This window comes from Sorex fumeus, unplaced genomic scaffold, assembly GCF_029834395.1.
Source record: "Sorex fumeus unplaced genomic scaffold, SorFum_2.1 ptg000036l, whole genome shotgun sequence".
NCBI classification, from domain to species: Eukaryota; Metazoa; Chordata; class Mammalia; order Eulipotyphla; family Soricidae; genus Sorex; species Sorex fumeus.
The window spans coordinates 18,325,711-18,345,643 of NW_026606093.1; the positions used below are offsets into that span (position 1 = coordinate 18,325,711).

The 19,933-nt window shown below is 38.8% G+C and overlaps 1 protein-coding gene across 1 annotated transcript in view; it reads left to right on the plus strand.

Moving 5' to 3' along the window:
• MYOCD (myocardin) overlaps positions 1 to 19,933 on the plus strand; it is a 119,965-nt gene that overhangs the window by 44,619 nt on the left and 55,413 nt on the right. Inside the window, exons 3-5 of the mRNA XM_056117915.1 lie at positions 5,751 to 5,806; positions 7,165 to 7,240; positions 11,295 to 11,456. Coding sequence (XP_055973890.1) covers positions 5,751 to 5,806; positions 7,165 to 7,240; positions 11,295 to 11,456 — 294 coding nt within the window. The remainder of the gene's footprint in view (positions 1 to 5,750; positions 5,807 to 7,164; positions 7,241 to 11,294; positions 11,457 to 19,933) is intronic.

Genomic DNA, 19,933 nt, shown 5'->3' on the forward strand with positions numbered 1-19,933 from the left:
CTCGAGCAAATCGACGATCAACGGGAGGGGAAAAAATTTTACCCAATAATGCACAACCACTTATCACTATGTTGGAGTGAATATATGAAGGATTGAAAAGGAGAAATAATTTTCTCCTCCTTATCCCTCTGCTACCGAGAGTATTTCGCCCGCACGGCAGAGCCTGGCAAGCTCCCCGTGACGTATTCGATATGCCAAACACAGTAACAACAAGTCTCATGATGGAGACGTTACTGGGCCCACTCAAGCAAATCGATGAACAACGGGAGGACCGTAATCACCGTAATCCCTCTGCTATTAAAGATTAGATAATCTTTATTTAGAGGTGAGAAAGGGGAATCTAGATTTTCCTGGGAAAAGAAAACTAGACTAAAAACTGAAATGGATTTTAGAGAACTGGGAACCTAGAATGGCTGGGTCTTCTCCACAGAGACTCAAGGAAAACCACTGCTGGTCTAAATGGAATTAAGGTTTGGGCAGCTTGGTTCCATGGTCTGGTTAATGTAAATGTCTTTTAATATACAATGAGCTGTCTATGAATGGTGCTGCCTTTATTTGTTTTGCAGACTAATCCAAGCCACAGCAACCACATACTTACTGCAAAGTCTTGGTAAACCCCCGAACTCTGTGATCCTTCTTCTGAATAGCAAGAAGAATGACTGGGGCAATTCCTGTACCCACACCACATGCAGCTTCATGATAGTTTTGAAATGTTGACTGGCAAAGTCTTTCTGTTCTCAGTGCACTCATCTGACTTGGCTTCTCCCCACAGCACCCTACCACACTGTTGGCTGTTTGAGCAGAACACGGCACAAGGATTTTAATCTATATGCCTCTTCCCTTCCTTCCTTCCTTCTAACATCTCAAGCTCAAACACTTAGAAAAAAGACCCTCGATTTTCTTGCCAAGACCTTTCAGTCACAAATCCAAATTTGCTTTTTCTTGACTCTTTCTTTCAATTTTCTGGTTCCTTGTTCCTTAGAAGTGAATGAGCAATAGTTACAGGCATACCTTCAATTTGTCTTTGACACCCTTCTCTGAGAAATTACAAAGTATTCATAGATGTAGTAGAAAAGCCAGGTCTTAAAAATTACAAAACACCAACAAACAGGAAAATTTACTATTTTAATAGCCCTCATACAACAATTTTGGTACTAAACAATTTGTTACAACCTAAAAAGAATCTTATTTCCAAAGCATCATTTATCCTTTATTTCACTTGCTTGGAATAGAAACATTTATGTTCCCATATATCTTTAAAAGTGAGGCAAAGGGAGAATAAACACCACTAAATCCATGTTGTAAATTGGGAACTGAGAATACAGGAAGACTCTTCACTTGTTTGAGGTAATACTAGTAACAAGTAGCTAAGAGCCCAAATGGGTAGTTCCCAAACATATAGTCTCCCAAGTCTTCATTAATTATACTATAGATTCTACATGTGAAATATCTTCTCTTCTTCCCAAAGAACACTTCCTCCCAAATAACATATTTATGCATGCTTTATTCATCCATGTATCTGTTTTTAATAAATCAAACGTACAACCAATGGTTTTTAATTTTTTAATTTTTTTTTTATTGACTTACCCTGAGTTAGAGCATTACAAAGCAGTTCATGATTGGGTCTCAGTAATACAATTTTTCAACACCCATTCATCTACCAGTGTAATTTCCCAGCACCAATGTCCCCAGTTTCCCTCCCATCGCCCCAAGCCACTCCTCACCCCAGCCTGCCCCTATGGCAGGTACCTCTCTCTGTCTCTCTCAGTGCTTTTAAAAATAAGAATAACTGTAACTTAACCGATTTGTAATTTTAAGAACTGGCAATGAGAAATGACAGTCCACTATTAGACTGAGTAGCCTTTCTCAGGGAAAACACCCTTTTCTATATCCTTAGTAGAAACTGAAAATAAGACTTAGAAACTCCATCTTAAACCTCATCTAAGATTGCCAAGAATCCCCATCAAGGACCACTGAACTTAAAAACTCCAAAGCAGTGGTTCTCAAAATTGTGCATCAGAAGTGACTGGAAAGCTTGCTAAAATGCAGTTCCCCATGAGAGCCTGGGTTTCTATGGGTCTAAAAGGGGTAAGAATTGTAATTTCTGGTGTTTCCAGGTGAGATTATATATACCTGTCTGGGAACATACTTTAAGAACTACTGCTCCATTTCTTTGATACTATCTCTTATCCACAGTCCTGAAGGCCTGGGTTTCCTAGAGAGGCCTGCTAAATTAACATCCCAGGAAAGAATTCCTGCCACAGGCCACAGTCTGCTTTGTTCTCAGCTGCAATTTTAAATCCCATAAATTTTGGAGAATTAGAACCCTCCTTTTCATCATTTTCTCCATTTTTTGTGGCCTTCTGCTGTAGTTTAGACTGCAGGAGCCCTGTTCTTATCTCGAGATCTTTTTCTGAGCACTAAGTAAGCAAATGTTTGTACAAACAGCTGACCCAAAATTAGCTGGAGTTGCAGGGACAGAAATAGGAATAACCCGTAACTAAACTCTGAGGCGAGAACACAAATTCCCTGGTGAGAAGGGATTAATTTTCCTCCAGGGGGAACAAGTTGGATGTGTGACTGACTGAATTTACAATCATATTTTAATTTGAAATCATACTGACTTTTTTTAATTTAGAAAACCAAATTCCTTCTCAATCTTAAATGTCAATGTTCCTTAAATATAAAATGTTGCCATTTGATACTCCCAAGGCTGGCAGCAAGTGTTCCTTTATGTATTTTCCAACAAGTCAACTTGTGGGGCTGTTTAGAGTTACATTATGCCTTTTGCTGGCCCTCAAGAGAAGAAAATCCACTTTCTCTGGAGTCATAGAAAAGGCAAATGTCAACCACAGGATAGTTCTCAGTGTGACCTTGAGTCATTGCCCTATGTAATAGCTCTTAAGCACTGAGAAGAGTGTGCCGTAAAATGCAGTAGAGAATCTTTGGCTTTCTTCCCAAATCCTTGTTAAACCATCATTCCTCCACCCTGGGTAGAAAGTTCCAGAGGACCCCTGTGCTCTTAGAATTTGAAGACTAACTATACAACTCATTTCACAGGGGAATTGTTCACACCAAGAAGTGATGAATTATGGATCTTCAAATTAACACACAGGAAATAAAATGCTTCTTAGAACAACGAATAGACTTTGTTAATAAGAATTGAAGGACCTCAGAGACAAGAACATTAAAATTTGAATTTCTCCAATTTTCTAAATCCAATTATAATCAATTGTGTTGATTATGTGATCTCAATATAGATTTATATTTATTCCTTAGTTTTGCTTCTTCCACAAAAAGCATATCCTATTGTTATATCAATTATTATGTTATTACTAAGATCATTCCTTTTCTGTATTGTGGAAGTGATTAAGGCACACCAATTTATAAAATAAATCAGAGGTGAAGACCTATTGTGAGCATTGGTACAGACAGATTCACCAGGACTCGCTGGACTTCAAGTAGAATTTGTAAGATATGGTTGTCTGGAGAAATTGAAGTTGCTTTTAGGCACTGTATCATTATAAATTACAATTTTGATCATATACATAAAAAGACAAACCAGCTTACTTATTAAGGATGACCAGACCCAAGTCAGAGAAAATTCATGAACAGTGCACATTTCTACAGATAATTACTTAAAGCCAGTCTCACGGTAAAATTGGGAGTGGGGAACATTTGAAATGGCAGGATTTCCCACAAAGTCCATTCTAGACAGGAGAAGCAGCAAAGAGTAACTTATTGTTGGTGTAATGGATATTCAAGTTACGTATTCAATTTCAAATTTAGTTTTTCCTCTAGGAAAGGAAGTCTTGAATACACTAGGCACAGTGAGTAGGGTATTTTTCCACAATATTTGGCAAAAGCTAATCAGTTGGGATTCTTTGTCGTTCTTTGGTCAATAATGTTAATGTTTGCATTAATTGGGAGTGAGCAAACTTAATTCAGATCCCAAGCAGTATCCTGAACAGAAGGCATCATGGTCACCAATTCCCAATCACAAAGGAATCTACTTGATACTCAGCAAGCTCATCTGAAAAATAGGCTCACATATGGAATAGCATTAAGGACCAAAAGAAGTATAACACACACGCACTCAGACACACACAGACATACATATACAAGCCTTAAGTTTGACCAGACATGAAATATTGTGTTTGCAGCATGAGTCCATATCTACTAGAGTAATATTTCAATTTGTTCCTTTTTTCTTTTGTCCGTTTGATTTTGAGTCACACCCAATTGTGCTCAGGGCTTATTCCTGGCTCTTCACTCAAGGATCAAGCTTGGGTCGACTGCTTATAAAGCAAGCACCATAGTCCCAGTACTGTTGCTCCAGCCCTGTCAATTTATTGTAAACCTCTGGTCAACCTCACCGCACATAATGAAAAGTGTATGTTTATCACTTCAAATTATGTTATTTTAGGGAGAACCATAGCAATAGTATAGTGGATAGGGTGCTTGCCTTTTATAGTTTGATGCTGGCAACGCATGGTCCCTTGGAGCTCTGGAGGAGTGATCCCTTAGGTAGGACTAAGCCCTGAACACTGCTGGGTGTGATCCCAAAACAAAATGATTGTTTCAGAAAATCATTAAAACTAATTTTAGGCATTATATTTTGCTGAACGATTTGCAAATACAAGAAAGGTTTATTAAATCATTATGAGGAAGTGCTGTAAAATGTGGAAGAGGAACAGTAGTTACTGGAGAAAAGGGAGACTGCCATTTTGTCTGGATTATTTATGACCACTTTGACTTCTGTGTGTTAATTGTTTTGACCACACTTAAAAAAAATCAGACAATTTTTTGAGGATCTTTGAATATATATTCATCAAAGATATTGAACTCACACTTTTTAAAAATTAAGATTGCTAGAGGGCCTAGAAGCCTGGTGGCTCTAATTCTGTGACTCTGACAGGTGTATATGTTTCTGTGACTCTTAGTTTCCCATTTGTTCAGGGTTGGAACTATATGTCTCTATTTTCATGAATTTCCTTGCAACCCTCAATGTCTGATTCTGTGCTTTTCATTCAGCCCCATTGTATAGTCTTGACTGACATGTCACATACATCCAAGTTATAAGTTCCTTCCTAAAAATGGAATACAGGAGGGGGAATATGGGGGCGGGGGTTCGGGGGAGGTGAACTGGGGTCATTGGTGGTGGAAAATGGATACTGGTGGAAGGATGGGTGTTGGATCATAGTATGAATGATACTCAATCGTGAACAGCTTTGTAACTGTGTACCTTATGGTGACTCTATAAAAAAATAAAATTGAAAAAAAAATAGAATACAACCTCCCTCCTCACAAAGCCAAGCCTCTGTCATATTTAAGGATGTAACAAAGTCAAAGAGAGAGTCAGGTTAGTTCAATCTTCCATCTCCCTTAAACTAGAATATTACTTCATTTCCAACTCTTACACAGAAAACCCCCATCCGCTCCTTCACCTCCAACATCATGCCCCCATGCTTTCTCAGGAACATGGAATGATCTGTCTTGATCACTTCTCTTCCTATCGCCCGTTCTGCATCTGTTTCGACTCCTCTTTAAGACCTGAACTCCACCTTCCTTCGTATCCTTTGGCTTCAGGAAGGGTGATGGCCTCCAGATCTTTCCTCTCCAGTTGCTTGTGGCATAATAAAGGCGATCATGTTCATGTGTGCACAGCTCAGCAAGCTCACAGGCAATGCTGCTATGGTGATCAGAACCTGAAGTTTGCATCTGCTCACATCTTGGTTTTTCTGTTTCAGCACTGAAAAGCCCAGCTGAATTCCATGAGCAAAGAAAACATTTGGATAGTGACAAGGTAATTATTTTTTCAAACTGCCCTTTTGAACTTACACACAGGGTATGGATGCTGAATGTTGGCTAAAGAATGCTGAGCTTTGGCTCAAGAGTAAAATTTCCACAACCAACTCAACGGAGTTGCCAGTCCCCCACCCCACATGATATCTTATTCCTACAAATTTAAAATTTGGGAACTGGTACAAAGTCTATTAACTGAAACTGCTAATTTGTTAAATGCCATCTTTAAAAAACCTCCTCATATTTCTGATATGGAGAAGAATCGTTGCAAAGCAAGATTTAGTAGAGATCAGAGAGATTTTTAATAGTGAAGCAAATTTAATTTGTAAGCTGTTTTACCCTTCAATACATGCCCCTTTCTCAGGAACAAAAACCTGATTTTAAAAAATGCCATTAAATTGTCAAACAGGATCATTTTATATGGAAGTTATTTGTGGTTTACTTATAAGCAAATGGAGCTAAATTTGTTTTTGTGTGTTTAGCATCTCACAGGGAGCTGGCTTATATCCTATGCCCTCAGAGTAAATCTGTGCAAATTAATTTTTGTAATATAAATACTATTTAGCAGTTACTGGTATTGTATGTCAGAAGCAAAAGCAGAGACTGTCTTTCTCCTAGAATTTCTTTATCTAAGAATTTTAGTCTTGCAACTAGTTTGTGGATAAAGAAAGAAGCAGGCTCTGTAACTATTCAAAGCAGTCTGAGAAAGGCCAGGGTTACTTCTGCCTAGAAAGTAATCATATTTTAACTGAACTAGAGTGATCCACAGACCTCTCTCAAAGATCACATAAAAGATGCAGAAATATTGTAACCACATTGTCCCTACAAATAGCTGTGTTATGGAGAGGATAAGAACTAGAGAATAACCTCTAACTGTCTTTTCACCTGACACTGGACCTGGGCAGCAGGCATTGCATTTTAATCTACCCTAAAAGAGAAACTAGGTAAATAAAGAAAGGAGGATATATTAACAGGCTATACACTAGGAATATTTAGGTTACATTTAATTTCCGACCTTATTGTGACTATCTTAAGAGTAAAATACTAAGACTGATTATATACAAATAGAGTGTCATCAGTTCTATTAATATTTACCTGCCTGACCCTTTAAAGATTTTATTTAACTATGTTGTAGGCTTACGGGTTGTTTTTTTTTAATTCCTTTATCTTATTTTTTCATCCTCTAATTACCAGGAAAATATTTGTGTGTGCTCCTTTATCAAAATATAGGAAACCAGGGATATTTGCATGTTCCATTTATAATAAAACAAGTATTTGGAGCAAAACTTAGATTCTTTGACATTAAAACTGAGTGAGCAACTACATGAGGTTGATAGCAGAACTAATTCTGTGTTGCAGACTGAAGGCGCCCTGAGGCGCCAGGGCAGAACCAGGCCCCGTCGTGCTGACTTGGCTAATATGCACATACTCCAAGGTAAGACTCCACATTACCAACTAGGGGATTCCTGACAAATGATGAACCATTTCCCAATGTCCTTTGATCTCCGGATAGTTGCTAAGATCTAAAAAGTCCTCCACCATTACAAAAATAGTAATTTTGAACCATTTTCCAGTCCTTTAACCATATGGACAAATTGGGAAATCATAGAACTAAGATAGATTAGACTTATGTTCCACCATTAGCTATGCTGCCTTCTCCTCTGAGCACATGAGAATGTCCAACATATAACCTTCTTAAAAGAGTGTCCATCTTGAAATGCGTGATGAGAATAGACTATAGTCCAAACAAGATTGCCATTCAATGTCTCTTTTGCAAACCACAACACTCAAAAGGAGAGAGATAACAAAAGGGTAATACCTGCCACAATGGTAGGGTGAGATGGGGGGAAGGGGAGTGGGAGGGATATTGGGACTGGTGGTGATGGAGAATAGGCACTGGTGGAGGGATGGGCACTTGATCATTGTATAACTGAAACCCAAGCACAAAAATCTGTAAGTCTACAACTGTACCTCATGGTGTTTCACTAATAAAAATTTAAGGAAAAAAAAAAGAGTGTCCATCTTTCAGCTAATAATAAACTTCTAGTATCTGACACAAAGGAAATATCAAGAGAATTGTATTTAAAATTCCAATAATAGGGAATTGTTAATGATATGTCTTTATGATTGAATATCTTTAATAAGCAACTCTTTTTTAAATACTAAAGGAATAATATCTTTCTGTGATTTTGAACTTAGCATGCAGAAGATGTTTGGAGAGCTTAACTCCCTTGTGGTCACCGAACCTAGTAAACCTGATCTTTTGAATTAGAATCTTATCAAAAGCCTCCCGAGGCTAAGCAAAGGGAAAAAATTTTAATGATAAAAGACATAAAACATGATGTTTAGTGAAATGCACTGTTTACAGTTGAAGTCATGTAAGAAAAGAATACACACACACACACACACACACACACACACACACATATATATATATATAGAGAGAGAGAGAGAGAGAGAGGCTGGCGCTATAGCACAGCAGGTAGGGCGTTTGCCCTGTATGCGGCCGACCTGGGTTTGATTTCTCTGTCCCTCTCGGAGAGCCTGGCAAGCTACCAAGAGTATCCTACCTGCATGGCAGGGCCTGGTAAGCTCCCCATGATGTATTTAATATGCCAAAAAACAGTAACCAGTCTCACAATGGTAGCACTGTATATGATAAGTAATATATATGTATACATATATATATTACTTATCATATTTGGTGAAGAAGGGATATATGGCCCAACAGTCACTTAAAAAAATCTTAAGAAAGAAAACACCCAGCTCTTAAAACAGTTGACTCTAAATGAGTTTTCTTTTTCTACTTTTTAAAAAATTTTTTTATTCTTCTACTTTTTATCTACTTTTCTTTACATTTTCTTTTATAAAGTTTTACAAATGTATTTACATTTATGACATTAAATCTATAGCAATACTATAATTTTTAAAAATCATTACAAAGATGACTGATTAGAGTCTTCAATTGAAATATGACATCATGAATCCTAGCAGCCCCAATTTCTATTGAATATATCTGGTGTTTCTCTATTCTACCCCAAGAAAATAAAAGTTAGTCTCCTAGAGCCCTGAGGGTCTGTTAGATGCAGAATTAGCCCCTATTCTTTCCAGTGGTTCATTGCCTCTAATTTTAGAGCAACAATGTAAGGCCCAATGCTTAATTAGTGCTGTTAGAAAAGGGGGAGAATTTTCAGACTTTATACTGAGAACTTAAAAAAAAAGAAATATATTTTTTAAAAAAAAACCTTAAAAGGTAACTGAAAAAGAAATAATTAAAAAATAGAATGTTCATTGTGGGAAGAAGGTAGGAAGAAGTGCAGGCTAACAACATTAAGGAAGCAGGACTTACAAATGAATCTCAAAACTGAGCAGCTCACGCAGAGATGTTTCTGGACCTTGCGCCAGGTTGATTTCATGAAGCTCCTCAAATGGGAGCAGGCGTCCTCTCTCCACATGCCCCAAAGGAACCCCAGCAGCCTCAAATCTTCAGAACCCAATCACTGCCGCCCTCATGGCCAATCTTCACAGGCTCATCCTGCCCCTCCCCCGCCCCCCCTCTCAAGAATAAGTCCACAAAATACCCAGGTATGCAGGATCAGTGACTGAAAACGCCAGACTTCAAGAGGTCTGGACTGGGCCATCTCTTCCCATCTTCCCGCCCTTCCGGGAGTCCTGGCTGTCACGTCAATGAACTACATCCGGCTTCCATTTAAACGCATTGATGGCCATGACCCAGAGACTCACAAATGATTTTTGGAACTGAGTAGCTCACTGCAGAGATGTTTCTGGACCCCAATTAATTAAAATTTTAGAATTCCAAGAACATGGGGCCACTTTTGTGGCCGCACAACATCTCCTGCTTTTATTCTTTTTACTTGTTTGTTGAACCACTGTGAGATAGACCTTACAGACCTCTCATACTATTCCTAACAAGCAATACAAAATAAATTATCTAGCATCTGTCTGTGGGGCAGGCTTGATTGGTGGTGGAAAAATTCAAAATAATAGTGGTGGAAAGTATAATGGTGCTTGGACTGCTGTTAAAATATTGAATGTAGTCAATTATTATGAATTATTAAATGTTATGAAAATAACACTTTAAAATTAAGAAAACTAAGGAAGCAAAAAGTACAAGGGTGAACTAAGTTGGGGGAAGAGGATCAAGGGGAGGAAGAGTCTGAGAAGTGAAAAGACCAAATTCTGAAGTCAGAGCTTACAATAGTCTCAGTTCTTGAAGGAATGGGGATTCAATTTGTGGCAAGTTTTTCAAAACAAAATTGAGAAACTTGGATGGTTATGTAAGGAAGATATGTGTCCTGGAAATACAAGAAAGTGGTGAACCAGGGATGCAAAGTGATTATCTTGATGTGTGAAGCCTTTTATTCAACACATTATATAGCCAGCACAGAAAAGAAAACAAAGACAAAAAACAGTAATGCACAGGAGTGTTTTCTGAAAACCAGACCTATATTGTACAGGGTAAACCAGAAAGATCACAGAGGCAAAGAGCTCAGCAAGAAGTCCTTGCAATAACCTTGGAGATGATTTATGTTTTGGAAATTTCTGCTTTTTCGCTAATGGTGTTGATGCTTTCTCTTCACTCTAAATGTTTGGGAGATGCATCTTATAGACTAGTTTGACATGTTGCAACTATAAGAAATTCCTAGATTTCTCCTATGTGGGGATGTCTAAATCAAACACAAAATTAGGTTAGTAGGTTAATAATAATAAAACATTGAGGATGTCCTGGAATTATCTGTAAATTGTATGTAAATATCTCAGCTAAATTTGCAAAATTTAGAGACTAGAAGCTCTTACAGATTCTAAACGTATTGAACTTGAGCAATAATTGGATGACTAGATTCTGCCTCTGACTCAAAAGTAAGTCAGAACCCAACTAAAAGAGAAAGAATCCCAGTGGTTTGGGGTTTTGTGATTTTTCTCATCCTCCAAATGATGAAAAACTATTTAAAATACTTGATTTTTAAATCCCTCTGTTTTGTTAAATAACTACTTCAAAGGAATTTTTCTTCTACAACTAACAAGCTGGGTGTTTGTATCAGTATCACAATATTGACAAGTCAGAGATGCTTAAGAAATCAAACTACTAGAACTACTTATAATAAATAATATTTACTGCATGATCAATTGTGCCAAGCAATATGTACTCAAATGCTGTAGTCTAGGGTAAACACATAATGATGATCCTTGGGCTACTTACTTACAGAATGGGCAAATTGTGTATTTTTCTTAAAAAAAATCCTCTCAGAGAAAGTTTTTTAACTATCCTGTGTGCCTGAGTATTTGCCTTTATTAGGAAGTCTCTAGTCTTTGCTGGTAATCCATGTGTAATGCTGATGGCTGCATTGAAAATTTATTAGGATGGTAGAGCACAATGTGACACAATGTTTTAGTTAAAAGGCAAAAACAGAAAGAAAAAAAAACAGTATCAAGTTCTAGAAGTAATCCTTTTAACTTTGGCCCTTTAGCCTCCACTTCAGAGAGGTCCATTTCAACTGCTCAAATGAAGCTGAAAAGAGCCCGACTTGCAGATGATCTCAATGAAAAGATAGCTCTGAGGCCAGGACCACTGGAGCTGGTGGAGAAGAATATACTCCCTGTGGATTCTGCTGTGAAAGAGGCCATAAAAGGTAGCCGTGTACGGGGATGCTTCTCTCTATTCTCTTGGTCTGAAGGCAGCAAGACAGAGGTGCTAGGGCCCTGGGGGTGGGGGGGGAAGTACCTCACACAAGAATAGAGTCATATGGATTACTGTCTCGGGCTGTTCTTCATAGGTCTTGGGAATGAGGAAGAAACTCACCCACTTAATTCTCTTTTTTTTTTAAATTTTTATTAGTGAGACACCATGAGGTACAATTGTAGACTTACAAATTTTTGTGCTTGGGTTTCAATTATACAATGATCAAATACCCATCCCTCCACCAGTGCCCATTTTCCACCACCAATGATCCCAGTATCCTTCCCACTCCCCCATTCCCCCCATCCCACCCCGCCTCTGTGCAGGGCATTCCCTTTTGTTCTCTCTCTCCTTTTGGGTGCTGTGGTTTGCAAAAGAGGCATTGAGAGGCAATCATGTTCGGTCTATAGTCTACTTTCAGCATGCATCTCCCATCCTGTGAGGATCCCCATAACACCCTTTATTTGGTGCTCCCTTCTCTATCTGAGCTCCCTTTTCCACTAGCATGTGCAGCTGGCCTCCAAGCCATGGAGTGAACTTCCTGGTACTTATCTCGGTTATTCTTGGGCATTAGCCTCCTATTTTGTTACTTTATATTTCCCAGATGAATGCATCTTTCTATGTATGTCCCTCTCTTTTTGACTCATTCCACTTAGCATGATAATTTCCATGTAGTACCACTTGTATGTAAATTTCATGACTTCATCTTTTCTAACAGCTACATAGTACTCCACTGTGTAGATGTACCAAAGTTTCTGTAACCAGTCATCTGTTATCAGGCACTCGGGTTTTTTCCAGATTTTGGCTATTGTGAATAGTACAGCAATGAACATAGAAGTGCAGATGTCATTTCGACTGTACTTCTTTGCCTCTCCGGGAGATATTCCCAGGAGTGGTATTGCTGGGTCAAATGGGAGCTCAATTTCTAATTTTTTTGAGAATCATCCATACTGTTTTCCAAAAGGGCTAAACCGGTCGACATTCCCACCACTTAACCCTCTTACTTCAACTCAACATTGATCAATCTGGGAACTGGAGAGTTAGCTCAAAAAACTGGAATACATGCTTCACGTGTAGAAGCCTTGAGTCCAATCTCTAGTTCTGCATGAATCCACAAGCACGACCAATAGTAGCCTTTTAGTCCCAGATATGCCCCCCTCAGTAAAATAGGGGGGAATATTGAAAGATTGAAAATGTGATTTAATGTAATCCTTCAAACATCTCCATGGCAGTATCCCTAAAATCTTATCACCTAATGAGTCATGTTCCTCCTTAACCTTTCTTTTTTAAAGGAAAGTAGACAGTAAAAAGTAGACAGAGTAGTACAGAACCAAATAAGAATACCTGAACTCTAATTCATGTTTGGCTGCCATGTGTTGAAATTTCCCCAAACTACCTCACATCTCCGAAATGGAGATTCCAGCAGTCACCATACCAACCCATAGGCTCCTGAGAGTGCAGTTCAGATTGTATAATAATTCTACAAATTACAAATACTATACAAATTCTACAACCCCCTATGTACTACAATATTAAAGACTAAACACAGAAAGCCCAATTATGTAATAAACTCATTGTATAAATTTTTTGAATAATCAAAATCAAATGGCTTTTAAAAAATGAACACTCTAAATTTATTGATAGAGGTATTAGGATAAAATCTGGGGGAAACTAAGACTGAAGGAAAAAAAGGAGGAGATTAGAATTCCTGGTCAAACTTTTTTCTAATTATACCCTAAAGCAGCTCTAAGAATTATTGGTATTTAATGTTTATCATGCACTTAAATGTTTTGACACATTATCAAGAATTATGCTTACAGGTATTTTAGCAAATACAAAATTTGGTGAGTGTTACAGGACAGTAGTAAAGTGCATGCCTTGAATTGTAAGTTCATTACTAAACTTATTAGATGTATTAGTTGAATTTTAAAATCTTGCTCTCATTCAGTCATTTGAAAGCCATATAATTTTTTAACCTGGAAAATGTAAATATAAAAGTAGCAACCCTGAGATAGACAATAAGCTCACCTTTATGTGTTCACCCTTCATAAAACTTTCCATTGTGCTTTACTCTCTCAGAGAGAGAGAGAGAGAGAGAGAGAGAGAGAGAGAGAGAGAGGCTAAGATCCTATGTCTTTGAACCTGGACTCCCCTATTCAGTCATGTATGCTATTTGTTGTTCTTGCAAGAATATTGAGGAGAGAAAAATTATATGTAAAATTCGACATATTTCTTTTATTTTATGAAGTTGTTCTCATTATTTCTTAAAATAATTTGTTTCATGTGTGCAAATTTATTATTGATTTTTATGTGCCTGGAATAATATCTCACTATAATTTTAATTCTTAGGTTTGTAGTGAGATAATATTTTTCATGGGATTAATCAACTTTTCATGATGACTATACTCAGTTTTTACAACTGAGTATCTTCATTTCTGTGACTGTATAAGTGATCTGTAGAAAAAGCTGTCACTGTCACTGTCCTCCCGTTCATTGATTTGCTTGAGCAGGCCCAGTAATATTGTGAGACTTGTTACTGTGTTTGGCATGTAGAATAGTCACGGGTAGCTTGCCAGGCTTTGCCATGCAGGCGAGATACTCTCAGTAGCTTGCCAGGCTCTCTTGAGTGGGGCGGAGGAATCGAACTCAGGTCGACCGGATCGGCCGCGTGCAAGGCAAACGCCCTACCTGCTGTGCTATCAAAAAATCTTTTGTCCCAGAGGTATTACATATCCTTTTACAAGTTTGTTCTTTGTCTTTTGATCTTGTTCTTGTCTTTTGATCTTGAACTTTTGTGTGCTGCTATTGCAATGAGCAAGGGGCTCACACATGTTCCTTCTTGTAGAAACAATCTTGCCTGCAGAGTTCTTGTCAGGGTTCCAACACTGTTGGTTGTGGTGCTTGTACAATGCTCTTCTTTCATGGTAGTGTTTGTGCACACTCAGATGTTGGAAGGCATACTTGGCATTAAGGAGCCCCAGGCCCAATCTCTAGCATCAGATGATTCAAGGACCATCAGGGCAATCCTGAGCACTGCTAAGGATGGCCCTAAAACCAGATATTCATATGTATGTACATGCACTAGATGAGTAATATCAGTTTTATTATATGCACTATATTAACAGTTTACATTATATTATTTAGCACTGCACTGCAGCACTGTCCTCCCATTGTTCATTGATTTGCTCAAGCGGGCACCAGTAACATCTCCACTGTGAGACTTGTTACTGTTTTTGACATATCGAATACGCCACAGGGAGCTTGCCAGGCTCTGCCATGCAGGCAGGATACTCTCGGTAGCTTGCCGGTCTCTTCAAGACGGATGGAGGAATCAAACCTGGGTTGGCCTCGTGCAAGGCAAAGCCCTACCCACTATGCTATCGCTCCAGCCCATTATATATATTATATGTATTATATGTATTTACATATTTAAATTATAAATCATATATTCATAGTTATAACCCATATGTTTATGTGAATTATATATTAGCAAGTACACTGTATTATACAGATACAATGTATAAATATTTATATTACAGTCAAGGGGGCTGGAGCAATAGCATAGCCGGTAGGGCATTTGCCTTGCACGCAGCCAACCCAGGTTCGATTCCTCCATCTCTCTCAGAGAGCCTGACAAGCTACCAAGAGTAGCCCAACCGCATGTCAGAGTCTGGCAAGCTCCCCGTGGCATATTCGATATGCCAAAAAAAAAGTAACAAGTCTCACAATGGAGACATTACTGGTGCCCACTCGAGCAAATCGATGAACAACGGAAGGACAGTGCTACAGTGTCGTGCTAAATACATATAATGTAAACTATTAATATAGTTTTGTCTCTTTACACTTTATTACTATACAAAGAGGAAGAAACCCCTCTTCCTATTTTGTATAAGAAAAAAATCCTTCTATTGCTAATATGCTAAAATTTTGTGTTTGTTTAGAAGTTACCATTAGCTAACAAAAGGACATTGAATTAAAGGAATTTCTAGAAAACAAAATCTACATAGAAATTTTCCAGAGATACAAGGTAAAGAGAAAAGCTATTAAAATCACATTACTAGATCAAAGATGAAATTCCATGTCATCGTCTTCTCTTGCATGCTGAAAGCGTTTAAAAATTCAACGTTTGAGCCAGAGAATACAGGGGTTAAGGTGCTTGTCTTGCATGCAACCAATTTATCCCAGTTCACTACACATGGTCCCCTGAACACAGAGCAAGATAGAAGCTGAGACACAGCTGGAAGTGGCCTCCAGCACACTCCCCCAAACCCAGCATTCATCTTACAAACTATTATGTGTTAAAGGACATAAAGTATCTATTGATCACAAAAGTTAATGTCATACACAGAGAATTCCTTCACTCCCAATTAAGCTAGAAATATAATAAAAAAGAAATTATAAAAAACAGTCTTTTTCATCTTACTGTTCTACACCCCTTAGTGAGAGGCAATTTTTTTTAAGGGCAAGATAGTGAACACTTTAAGCTGTTAATCACAATGACTCTATCTTTGTAGTGCAAAGGTAGTCATCGACATTATGTAAATAAATTGGCGTAACTGGTGGATTCTGATAAAAACTTTATTTTAAAAAGAGGCAATTTCACAGATCATAATTTGCCATTCTGTACCAAAAGCTTCATCGATCTTTAAATTTAGTCAGTGAAGTGTAACAAAAAATGAAAATACTCATCCAAAACTGGAGGGTATTATGTTAAAGTTAGTCAGAGGGGAAAGGACAAATACCAAGAGGATCTCACTCGTTTGTGGTATATAGAGGAACAAAACAAATGGGATATAACAATCAGAAACTCTTGACCCAGGATTACAGTAGAAAAAAATTCCAAAAAAGGGGATAAAGGGAATATGAAGAATGATAAGGTAGACTGTATATATTATACATAGAGATGTGGGCTGAGAGTCTTGGGCACCTAGGTGGCAGGGAAGTGAGCTAACTATAAATTAAAACCACAAGCATTAGCACTATTATAGATACATCACATAAAATAATAATAATTAAGGTTTGGTTTGGGTGCCGTGTCCAGCAACGCCAGGGCTTTCTCCTAGCTCTATGCTCAGAGATCACTCCTAGCAGTACCAGGGATTGAAACTAGATTGAGCAAGTATAAGGCAGGCATTATACCCAATGTACTAATTCTCCAGCCCAATAATTAATCACTGTCACTGTCCTCCCGTTGTTCGTTGATTTTCTTGAGCGGGCCCAGTAACATCTCCATTGTGAGACTTTGTTGTTACTGTGCTTGGCATATCGAATACGTCACGGGGAGCTTGCCAGGCTTTGCCGTGTGGGCGAGATACTCTCGGTAGCTTGCCGGGCTCTCCCAGAGGGGTGGAGAAATTGAACTCGGGTCGGCCATGTTGGCTGCGTGCAAGGCAAACGCCCTACCCACTGTGCTATCGCTCCAGCCCCCAATAATTAATATTTATTTTTAAATTATTTATTTGTCACCATGAATTAGTTTTTCATGATTGGATTTCAAACAAAATATCCCAACAACAGCACTTGACCATAACCACTTCCCTCCACCAATGTCCCGTTTCTCTTCCACTCACCAGTTTATGGGAGCTTTTGCTCTTCCCCACATTTTTGAAGGATTTGGATTTTTCCTTGTAAATTTCCACTAGTTCTTTATATAACTTACATATTAGCCCTTTATCAGATGAGGTATGGGCAAATATTTTCTCCCAGTCCTTGGAGTTTTGTTGTATTTTGGCTATTGTTTCCTATGAGGTGCAGAAGTTTCATTTTAATGCAATCCTATTTGTTTATCTTTGCTTTTGTTTACTTGGCCAATGGAGTTAACTCCTAATGATGCTTCTAGGTTTAATACCATGATAAAATTTCCATTTTTTTCTTCTATTTATATGGATTCATGTCTGATATCGAGGTCTTTAATCCATTTTTATTTGACTTTTGTGCCTGGTGTTACAAAGCAGCCTGAGTTCATTTTTCACATGTGGCCATCCAGTTTACCCAATACCTTGAAAGGGCTTTTCTTCTTCCACTTCATACTTTTTACTTTTTTATCAAAGATTAGCTGTCCTTATACCTGAGGATCTGTCTCTAGAATTTCAGCTCCATTTCATTGATTTGAGAATCTGTCATTATTCCAGTACCATGTTGTTTTAAGTACTACCAGTAGTAATTACTACTAGTAACTACTAGTTACTATTAATTACTAATAACTACTGGTGATTACTACTACTACAATTTAAAGTTGGGAAGAGGCACGACTTCTATCTTCTTTTTCCCTAAGATTGCTATGGTTATTCAGGGGGAGGGTAATGACTCCATATAAGTATCAGGAGTATTTGAAAAATGTCTTGGAAATTTTTTATAGGGATTGCACTGGATCTGTATAAAGCTTTGGGTGGTACTGATGGATTGACAATGTTAATCCTCCCGGTCCATGAGCATGTGATGTGTTTTCATTTCCTCATGTCTGCTTTAACTTCTTTTAGTAGTGTTTTGTCATTTTCTTTGTATTGGTCTTTCACCTCTTTGGCTAAGCAGATTTCTAAAGTTTTTCTTGACTGTCTGAGGCACTATTGTGAAAGGAATTATTTTAATTTGTCTCTCTAGCACAGCGGTAGGGCGTTCGCCTTACAAGCGGCCAACATGGCCAATCCGAGTTCGATTCCTCCGCCCCTCTCGGAGAGCCCGGCAAGCTACCGAGAGTATTCGATATGCCAGACACAGTAACAACAAAGTCTCCAATGGAGACGTTACTGGGTCCGCTCGAGCAAATCGACGATCAACGGGAGGGCCTTTACCTGCCTTTACCTTTACCTCTTCTATATCAGTATTTGTCTATTATAAAGCCATGGATTTTTGCATGTCGGTTTTGTAGCCTGCCATTTTACTGTGCAATTCTATTGTTTCTAGAGGCTGTTTGTTTGTGTATGTGTGTGCATGTGTATGTGCCAACTCCTGATGCTCAGGGGTTGCTCTTAACTCTGCACCCAGTGATCACTCTTGGAGGAACTCAGGGACTATATTAAAAGCCGGGGATTGAACCAGCATCAATCTTATACGAGGGAAGCACCTTACCTGCTGTACTATCACTGCACTCCTTCCAGGAGATTTTCTTTTACTGTAGAGCCTACGTCTTTCCAAGTACAGTACTATGTTACTAGCAAATAGAGAGAGATTGACTTCTTTCCTATTCATACGCCCTTAATACCTCATTCTCACCATTAATTGCTATGACAAGGACTTCCATTACTATTTTGAAGAGCAGTGGTACAAGTGGGCTTTCTTGTCTTTGGCCTGATCCTAGAGGAAAAGTCTCAAGGTTTTCACTATTGAGTCTGATGTTTGCTGTGGGCTTGTGGTAAATGGCTTTATTTTATTTTTTTCCTTTTTTGTAATTTTATTTATTGAATCACCATGAGAGCAGTTACAAAGTTTACGGGTTTAAGTCTCCATCATACAATGAAACACCCATACCTTCACCAGTGCCCATTTTCCACCACCAAAACCCCCCAGTATACCCACATCCCACACCCTTCCCTTATCTGTGAGATAGATGATTTCCACATTACTCTCGCTCTACTTTTTTTTTTTTATTGAATCACCATGGGAAAGGTTACAAAGCTTTCAGGTTTAGGTCTCAGTCATGCAAATATCAAACACATTTCCCTTTACCAATACTTATTTTTTACCATGAAGAACCCCAATAAAACCCCACCCCCTACCCCTCCCAGTCCCTGTGGGGCAGATGAATTCTAGTTAACACTCTATCTGCTTTGATTAGATTCATTGTTTCAATAAAAGATTCACCACTATTATTTAGAGTTTACCCCCCGCCCCAAATCAGACATGTTGAAAAAGCATTGTGAAGTGATTTGCTTTCTACAGCTGGGTTCAAGAATTAAATGTTGGTTTTGGATTTCTGCTATTTTACTTATTGACCCTGGAAGTATTTCTACTGAAAGTCAGATAGTTAAGAAATTGGTTTCTGTGCTCTGGAGTCATGGCCGTGCTGGAGAGCCGCTCATGGGGGGCAACTGGTGGCCTCGGTAGGGAGTGAAGGGCAGACCGAAACGCCCCCCTTCCCATGAGGTTTTAGTCGCCCCCACTCCCCCGGCTCATACCTGCTGTCCACAAGGCTCCCATGCGGCCGCCATCTTTCTTTCCAGAGAGGAGAAGGCGACTGGGGCAACACCCTTTCCCCTCCGGACAGACCTGATGGCCTGGATTAACGCATAGTCCGTTCACTTTTCTGCTCCAAGCTGCCGGTTCTGCATTAAGTCCTTGTGCTTCTGGGGCTGTGGCCGTGCTGGAGAGCCGCTCGTGGGGGGCAACTGGTGACCTCGGTAGGGCGTGAAGGACGGACTGGAACGCCCTCCTTCCCATGAGGTTTTAGTCGCCCCCACACCGCCGGCTCATACCTGCTGTCCACAAGGCTCC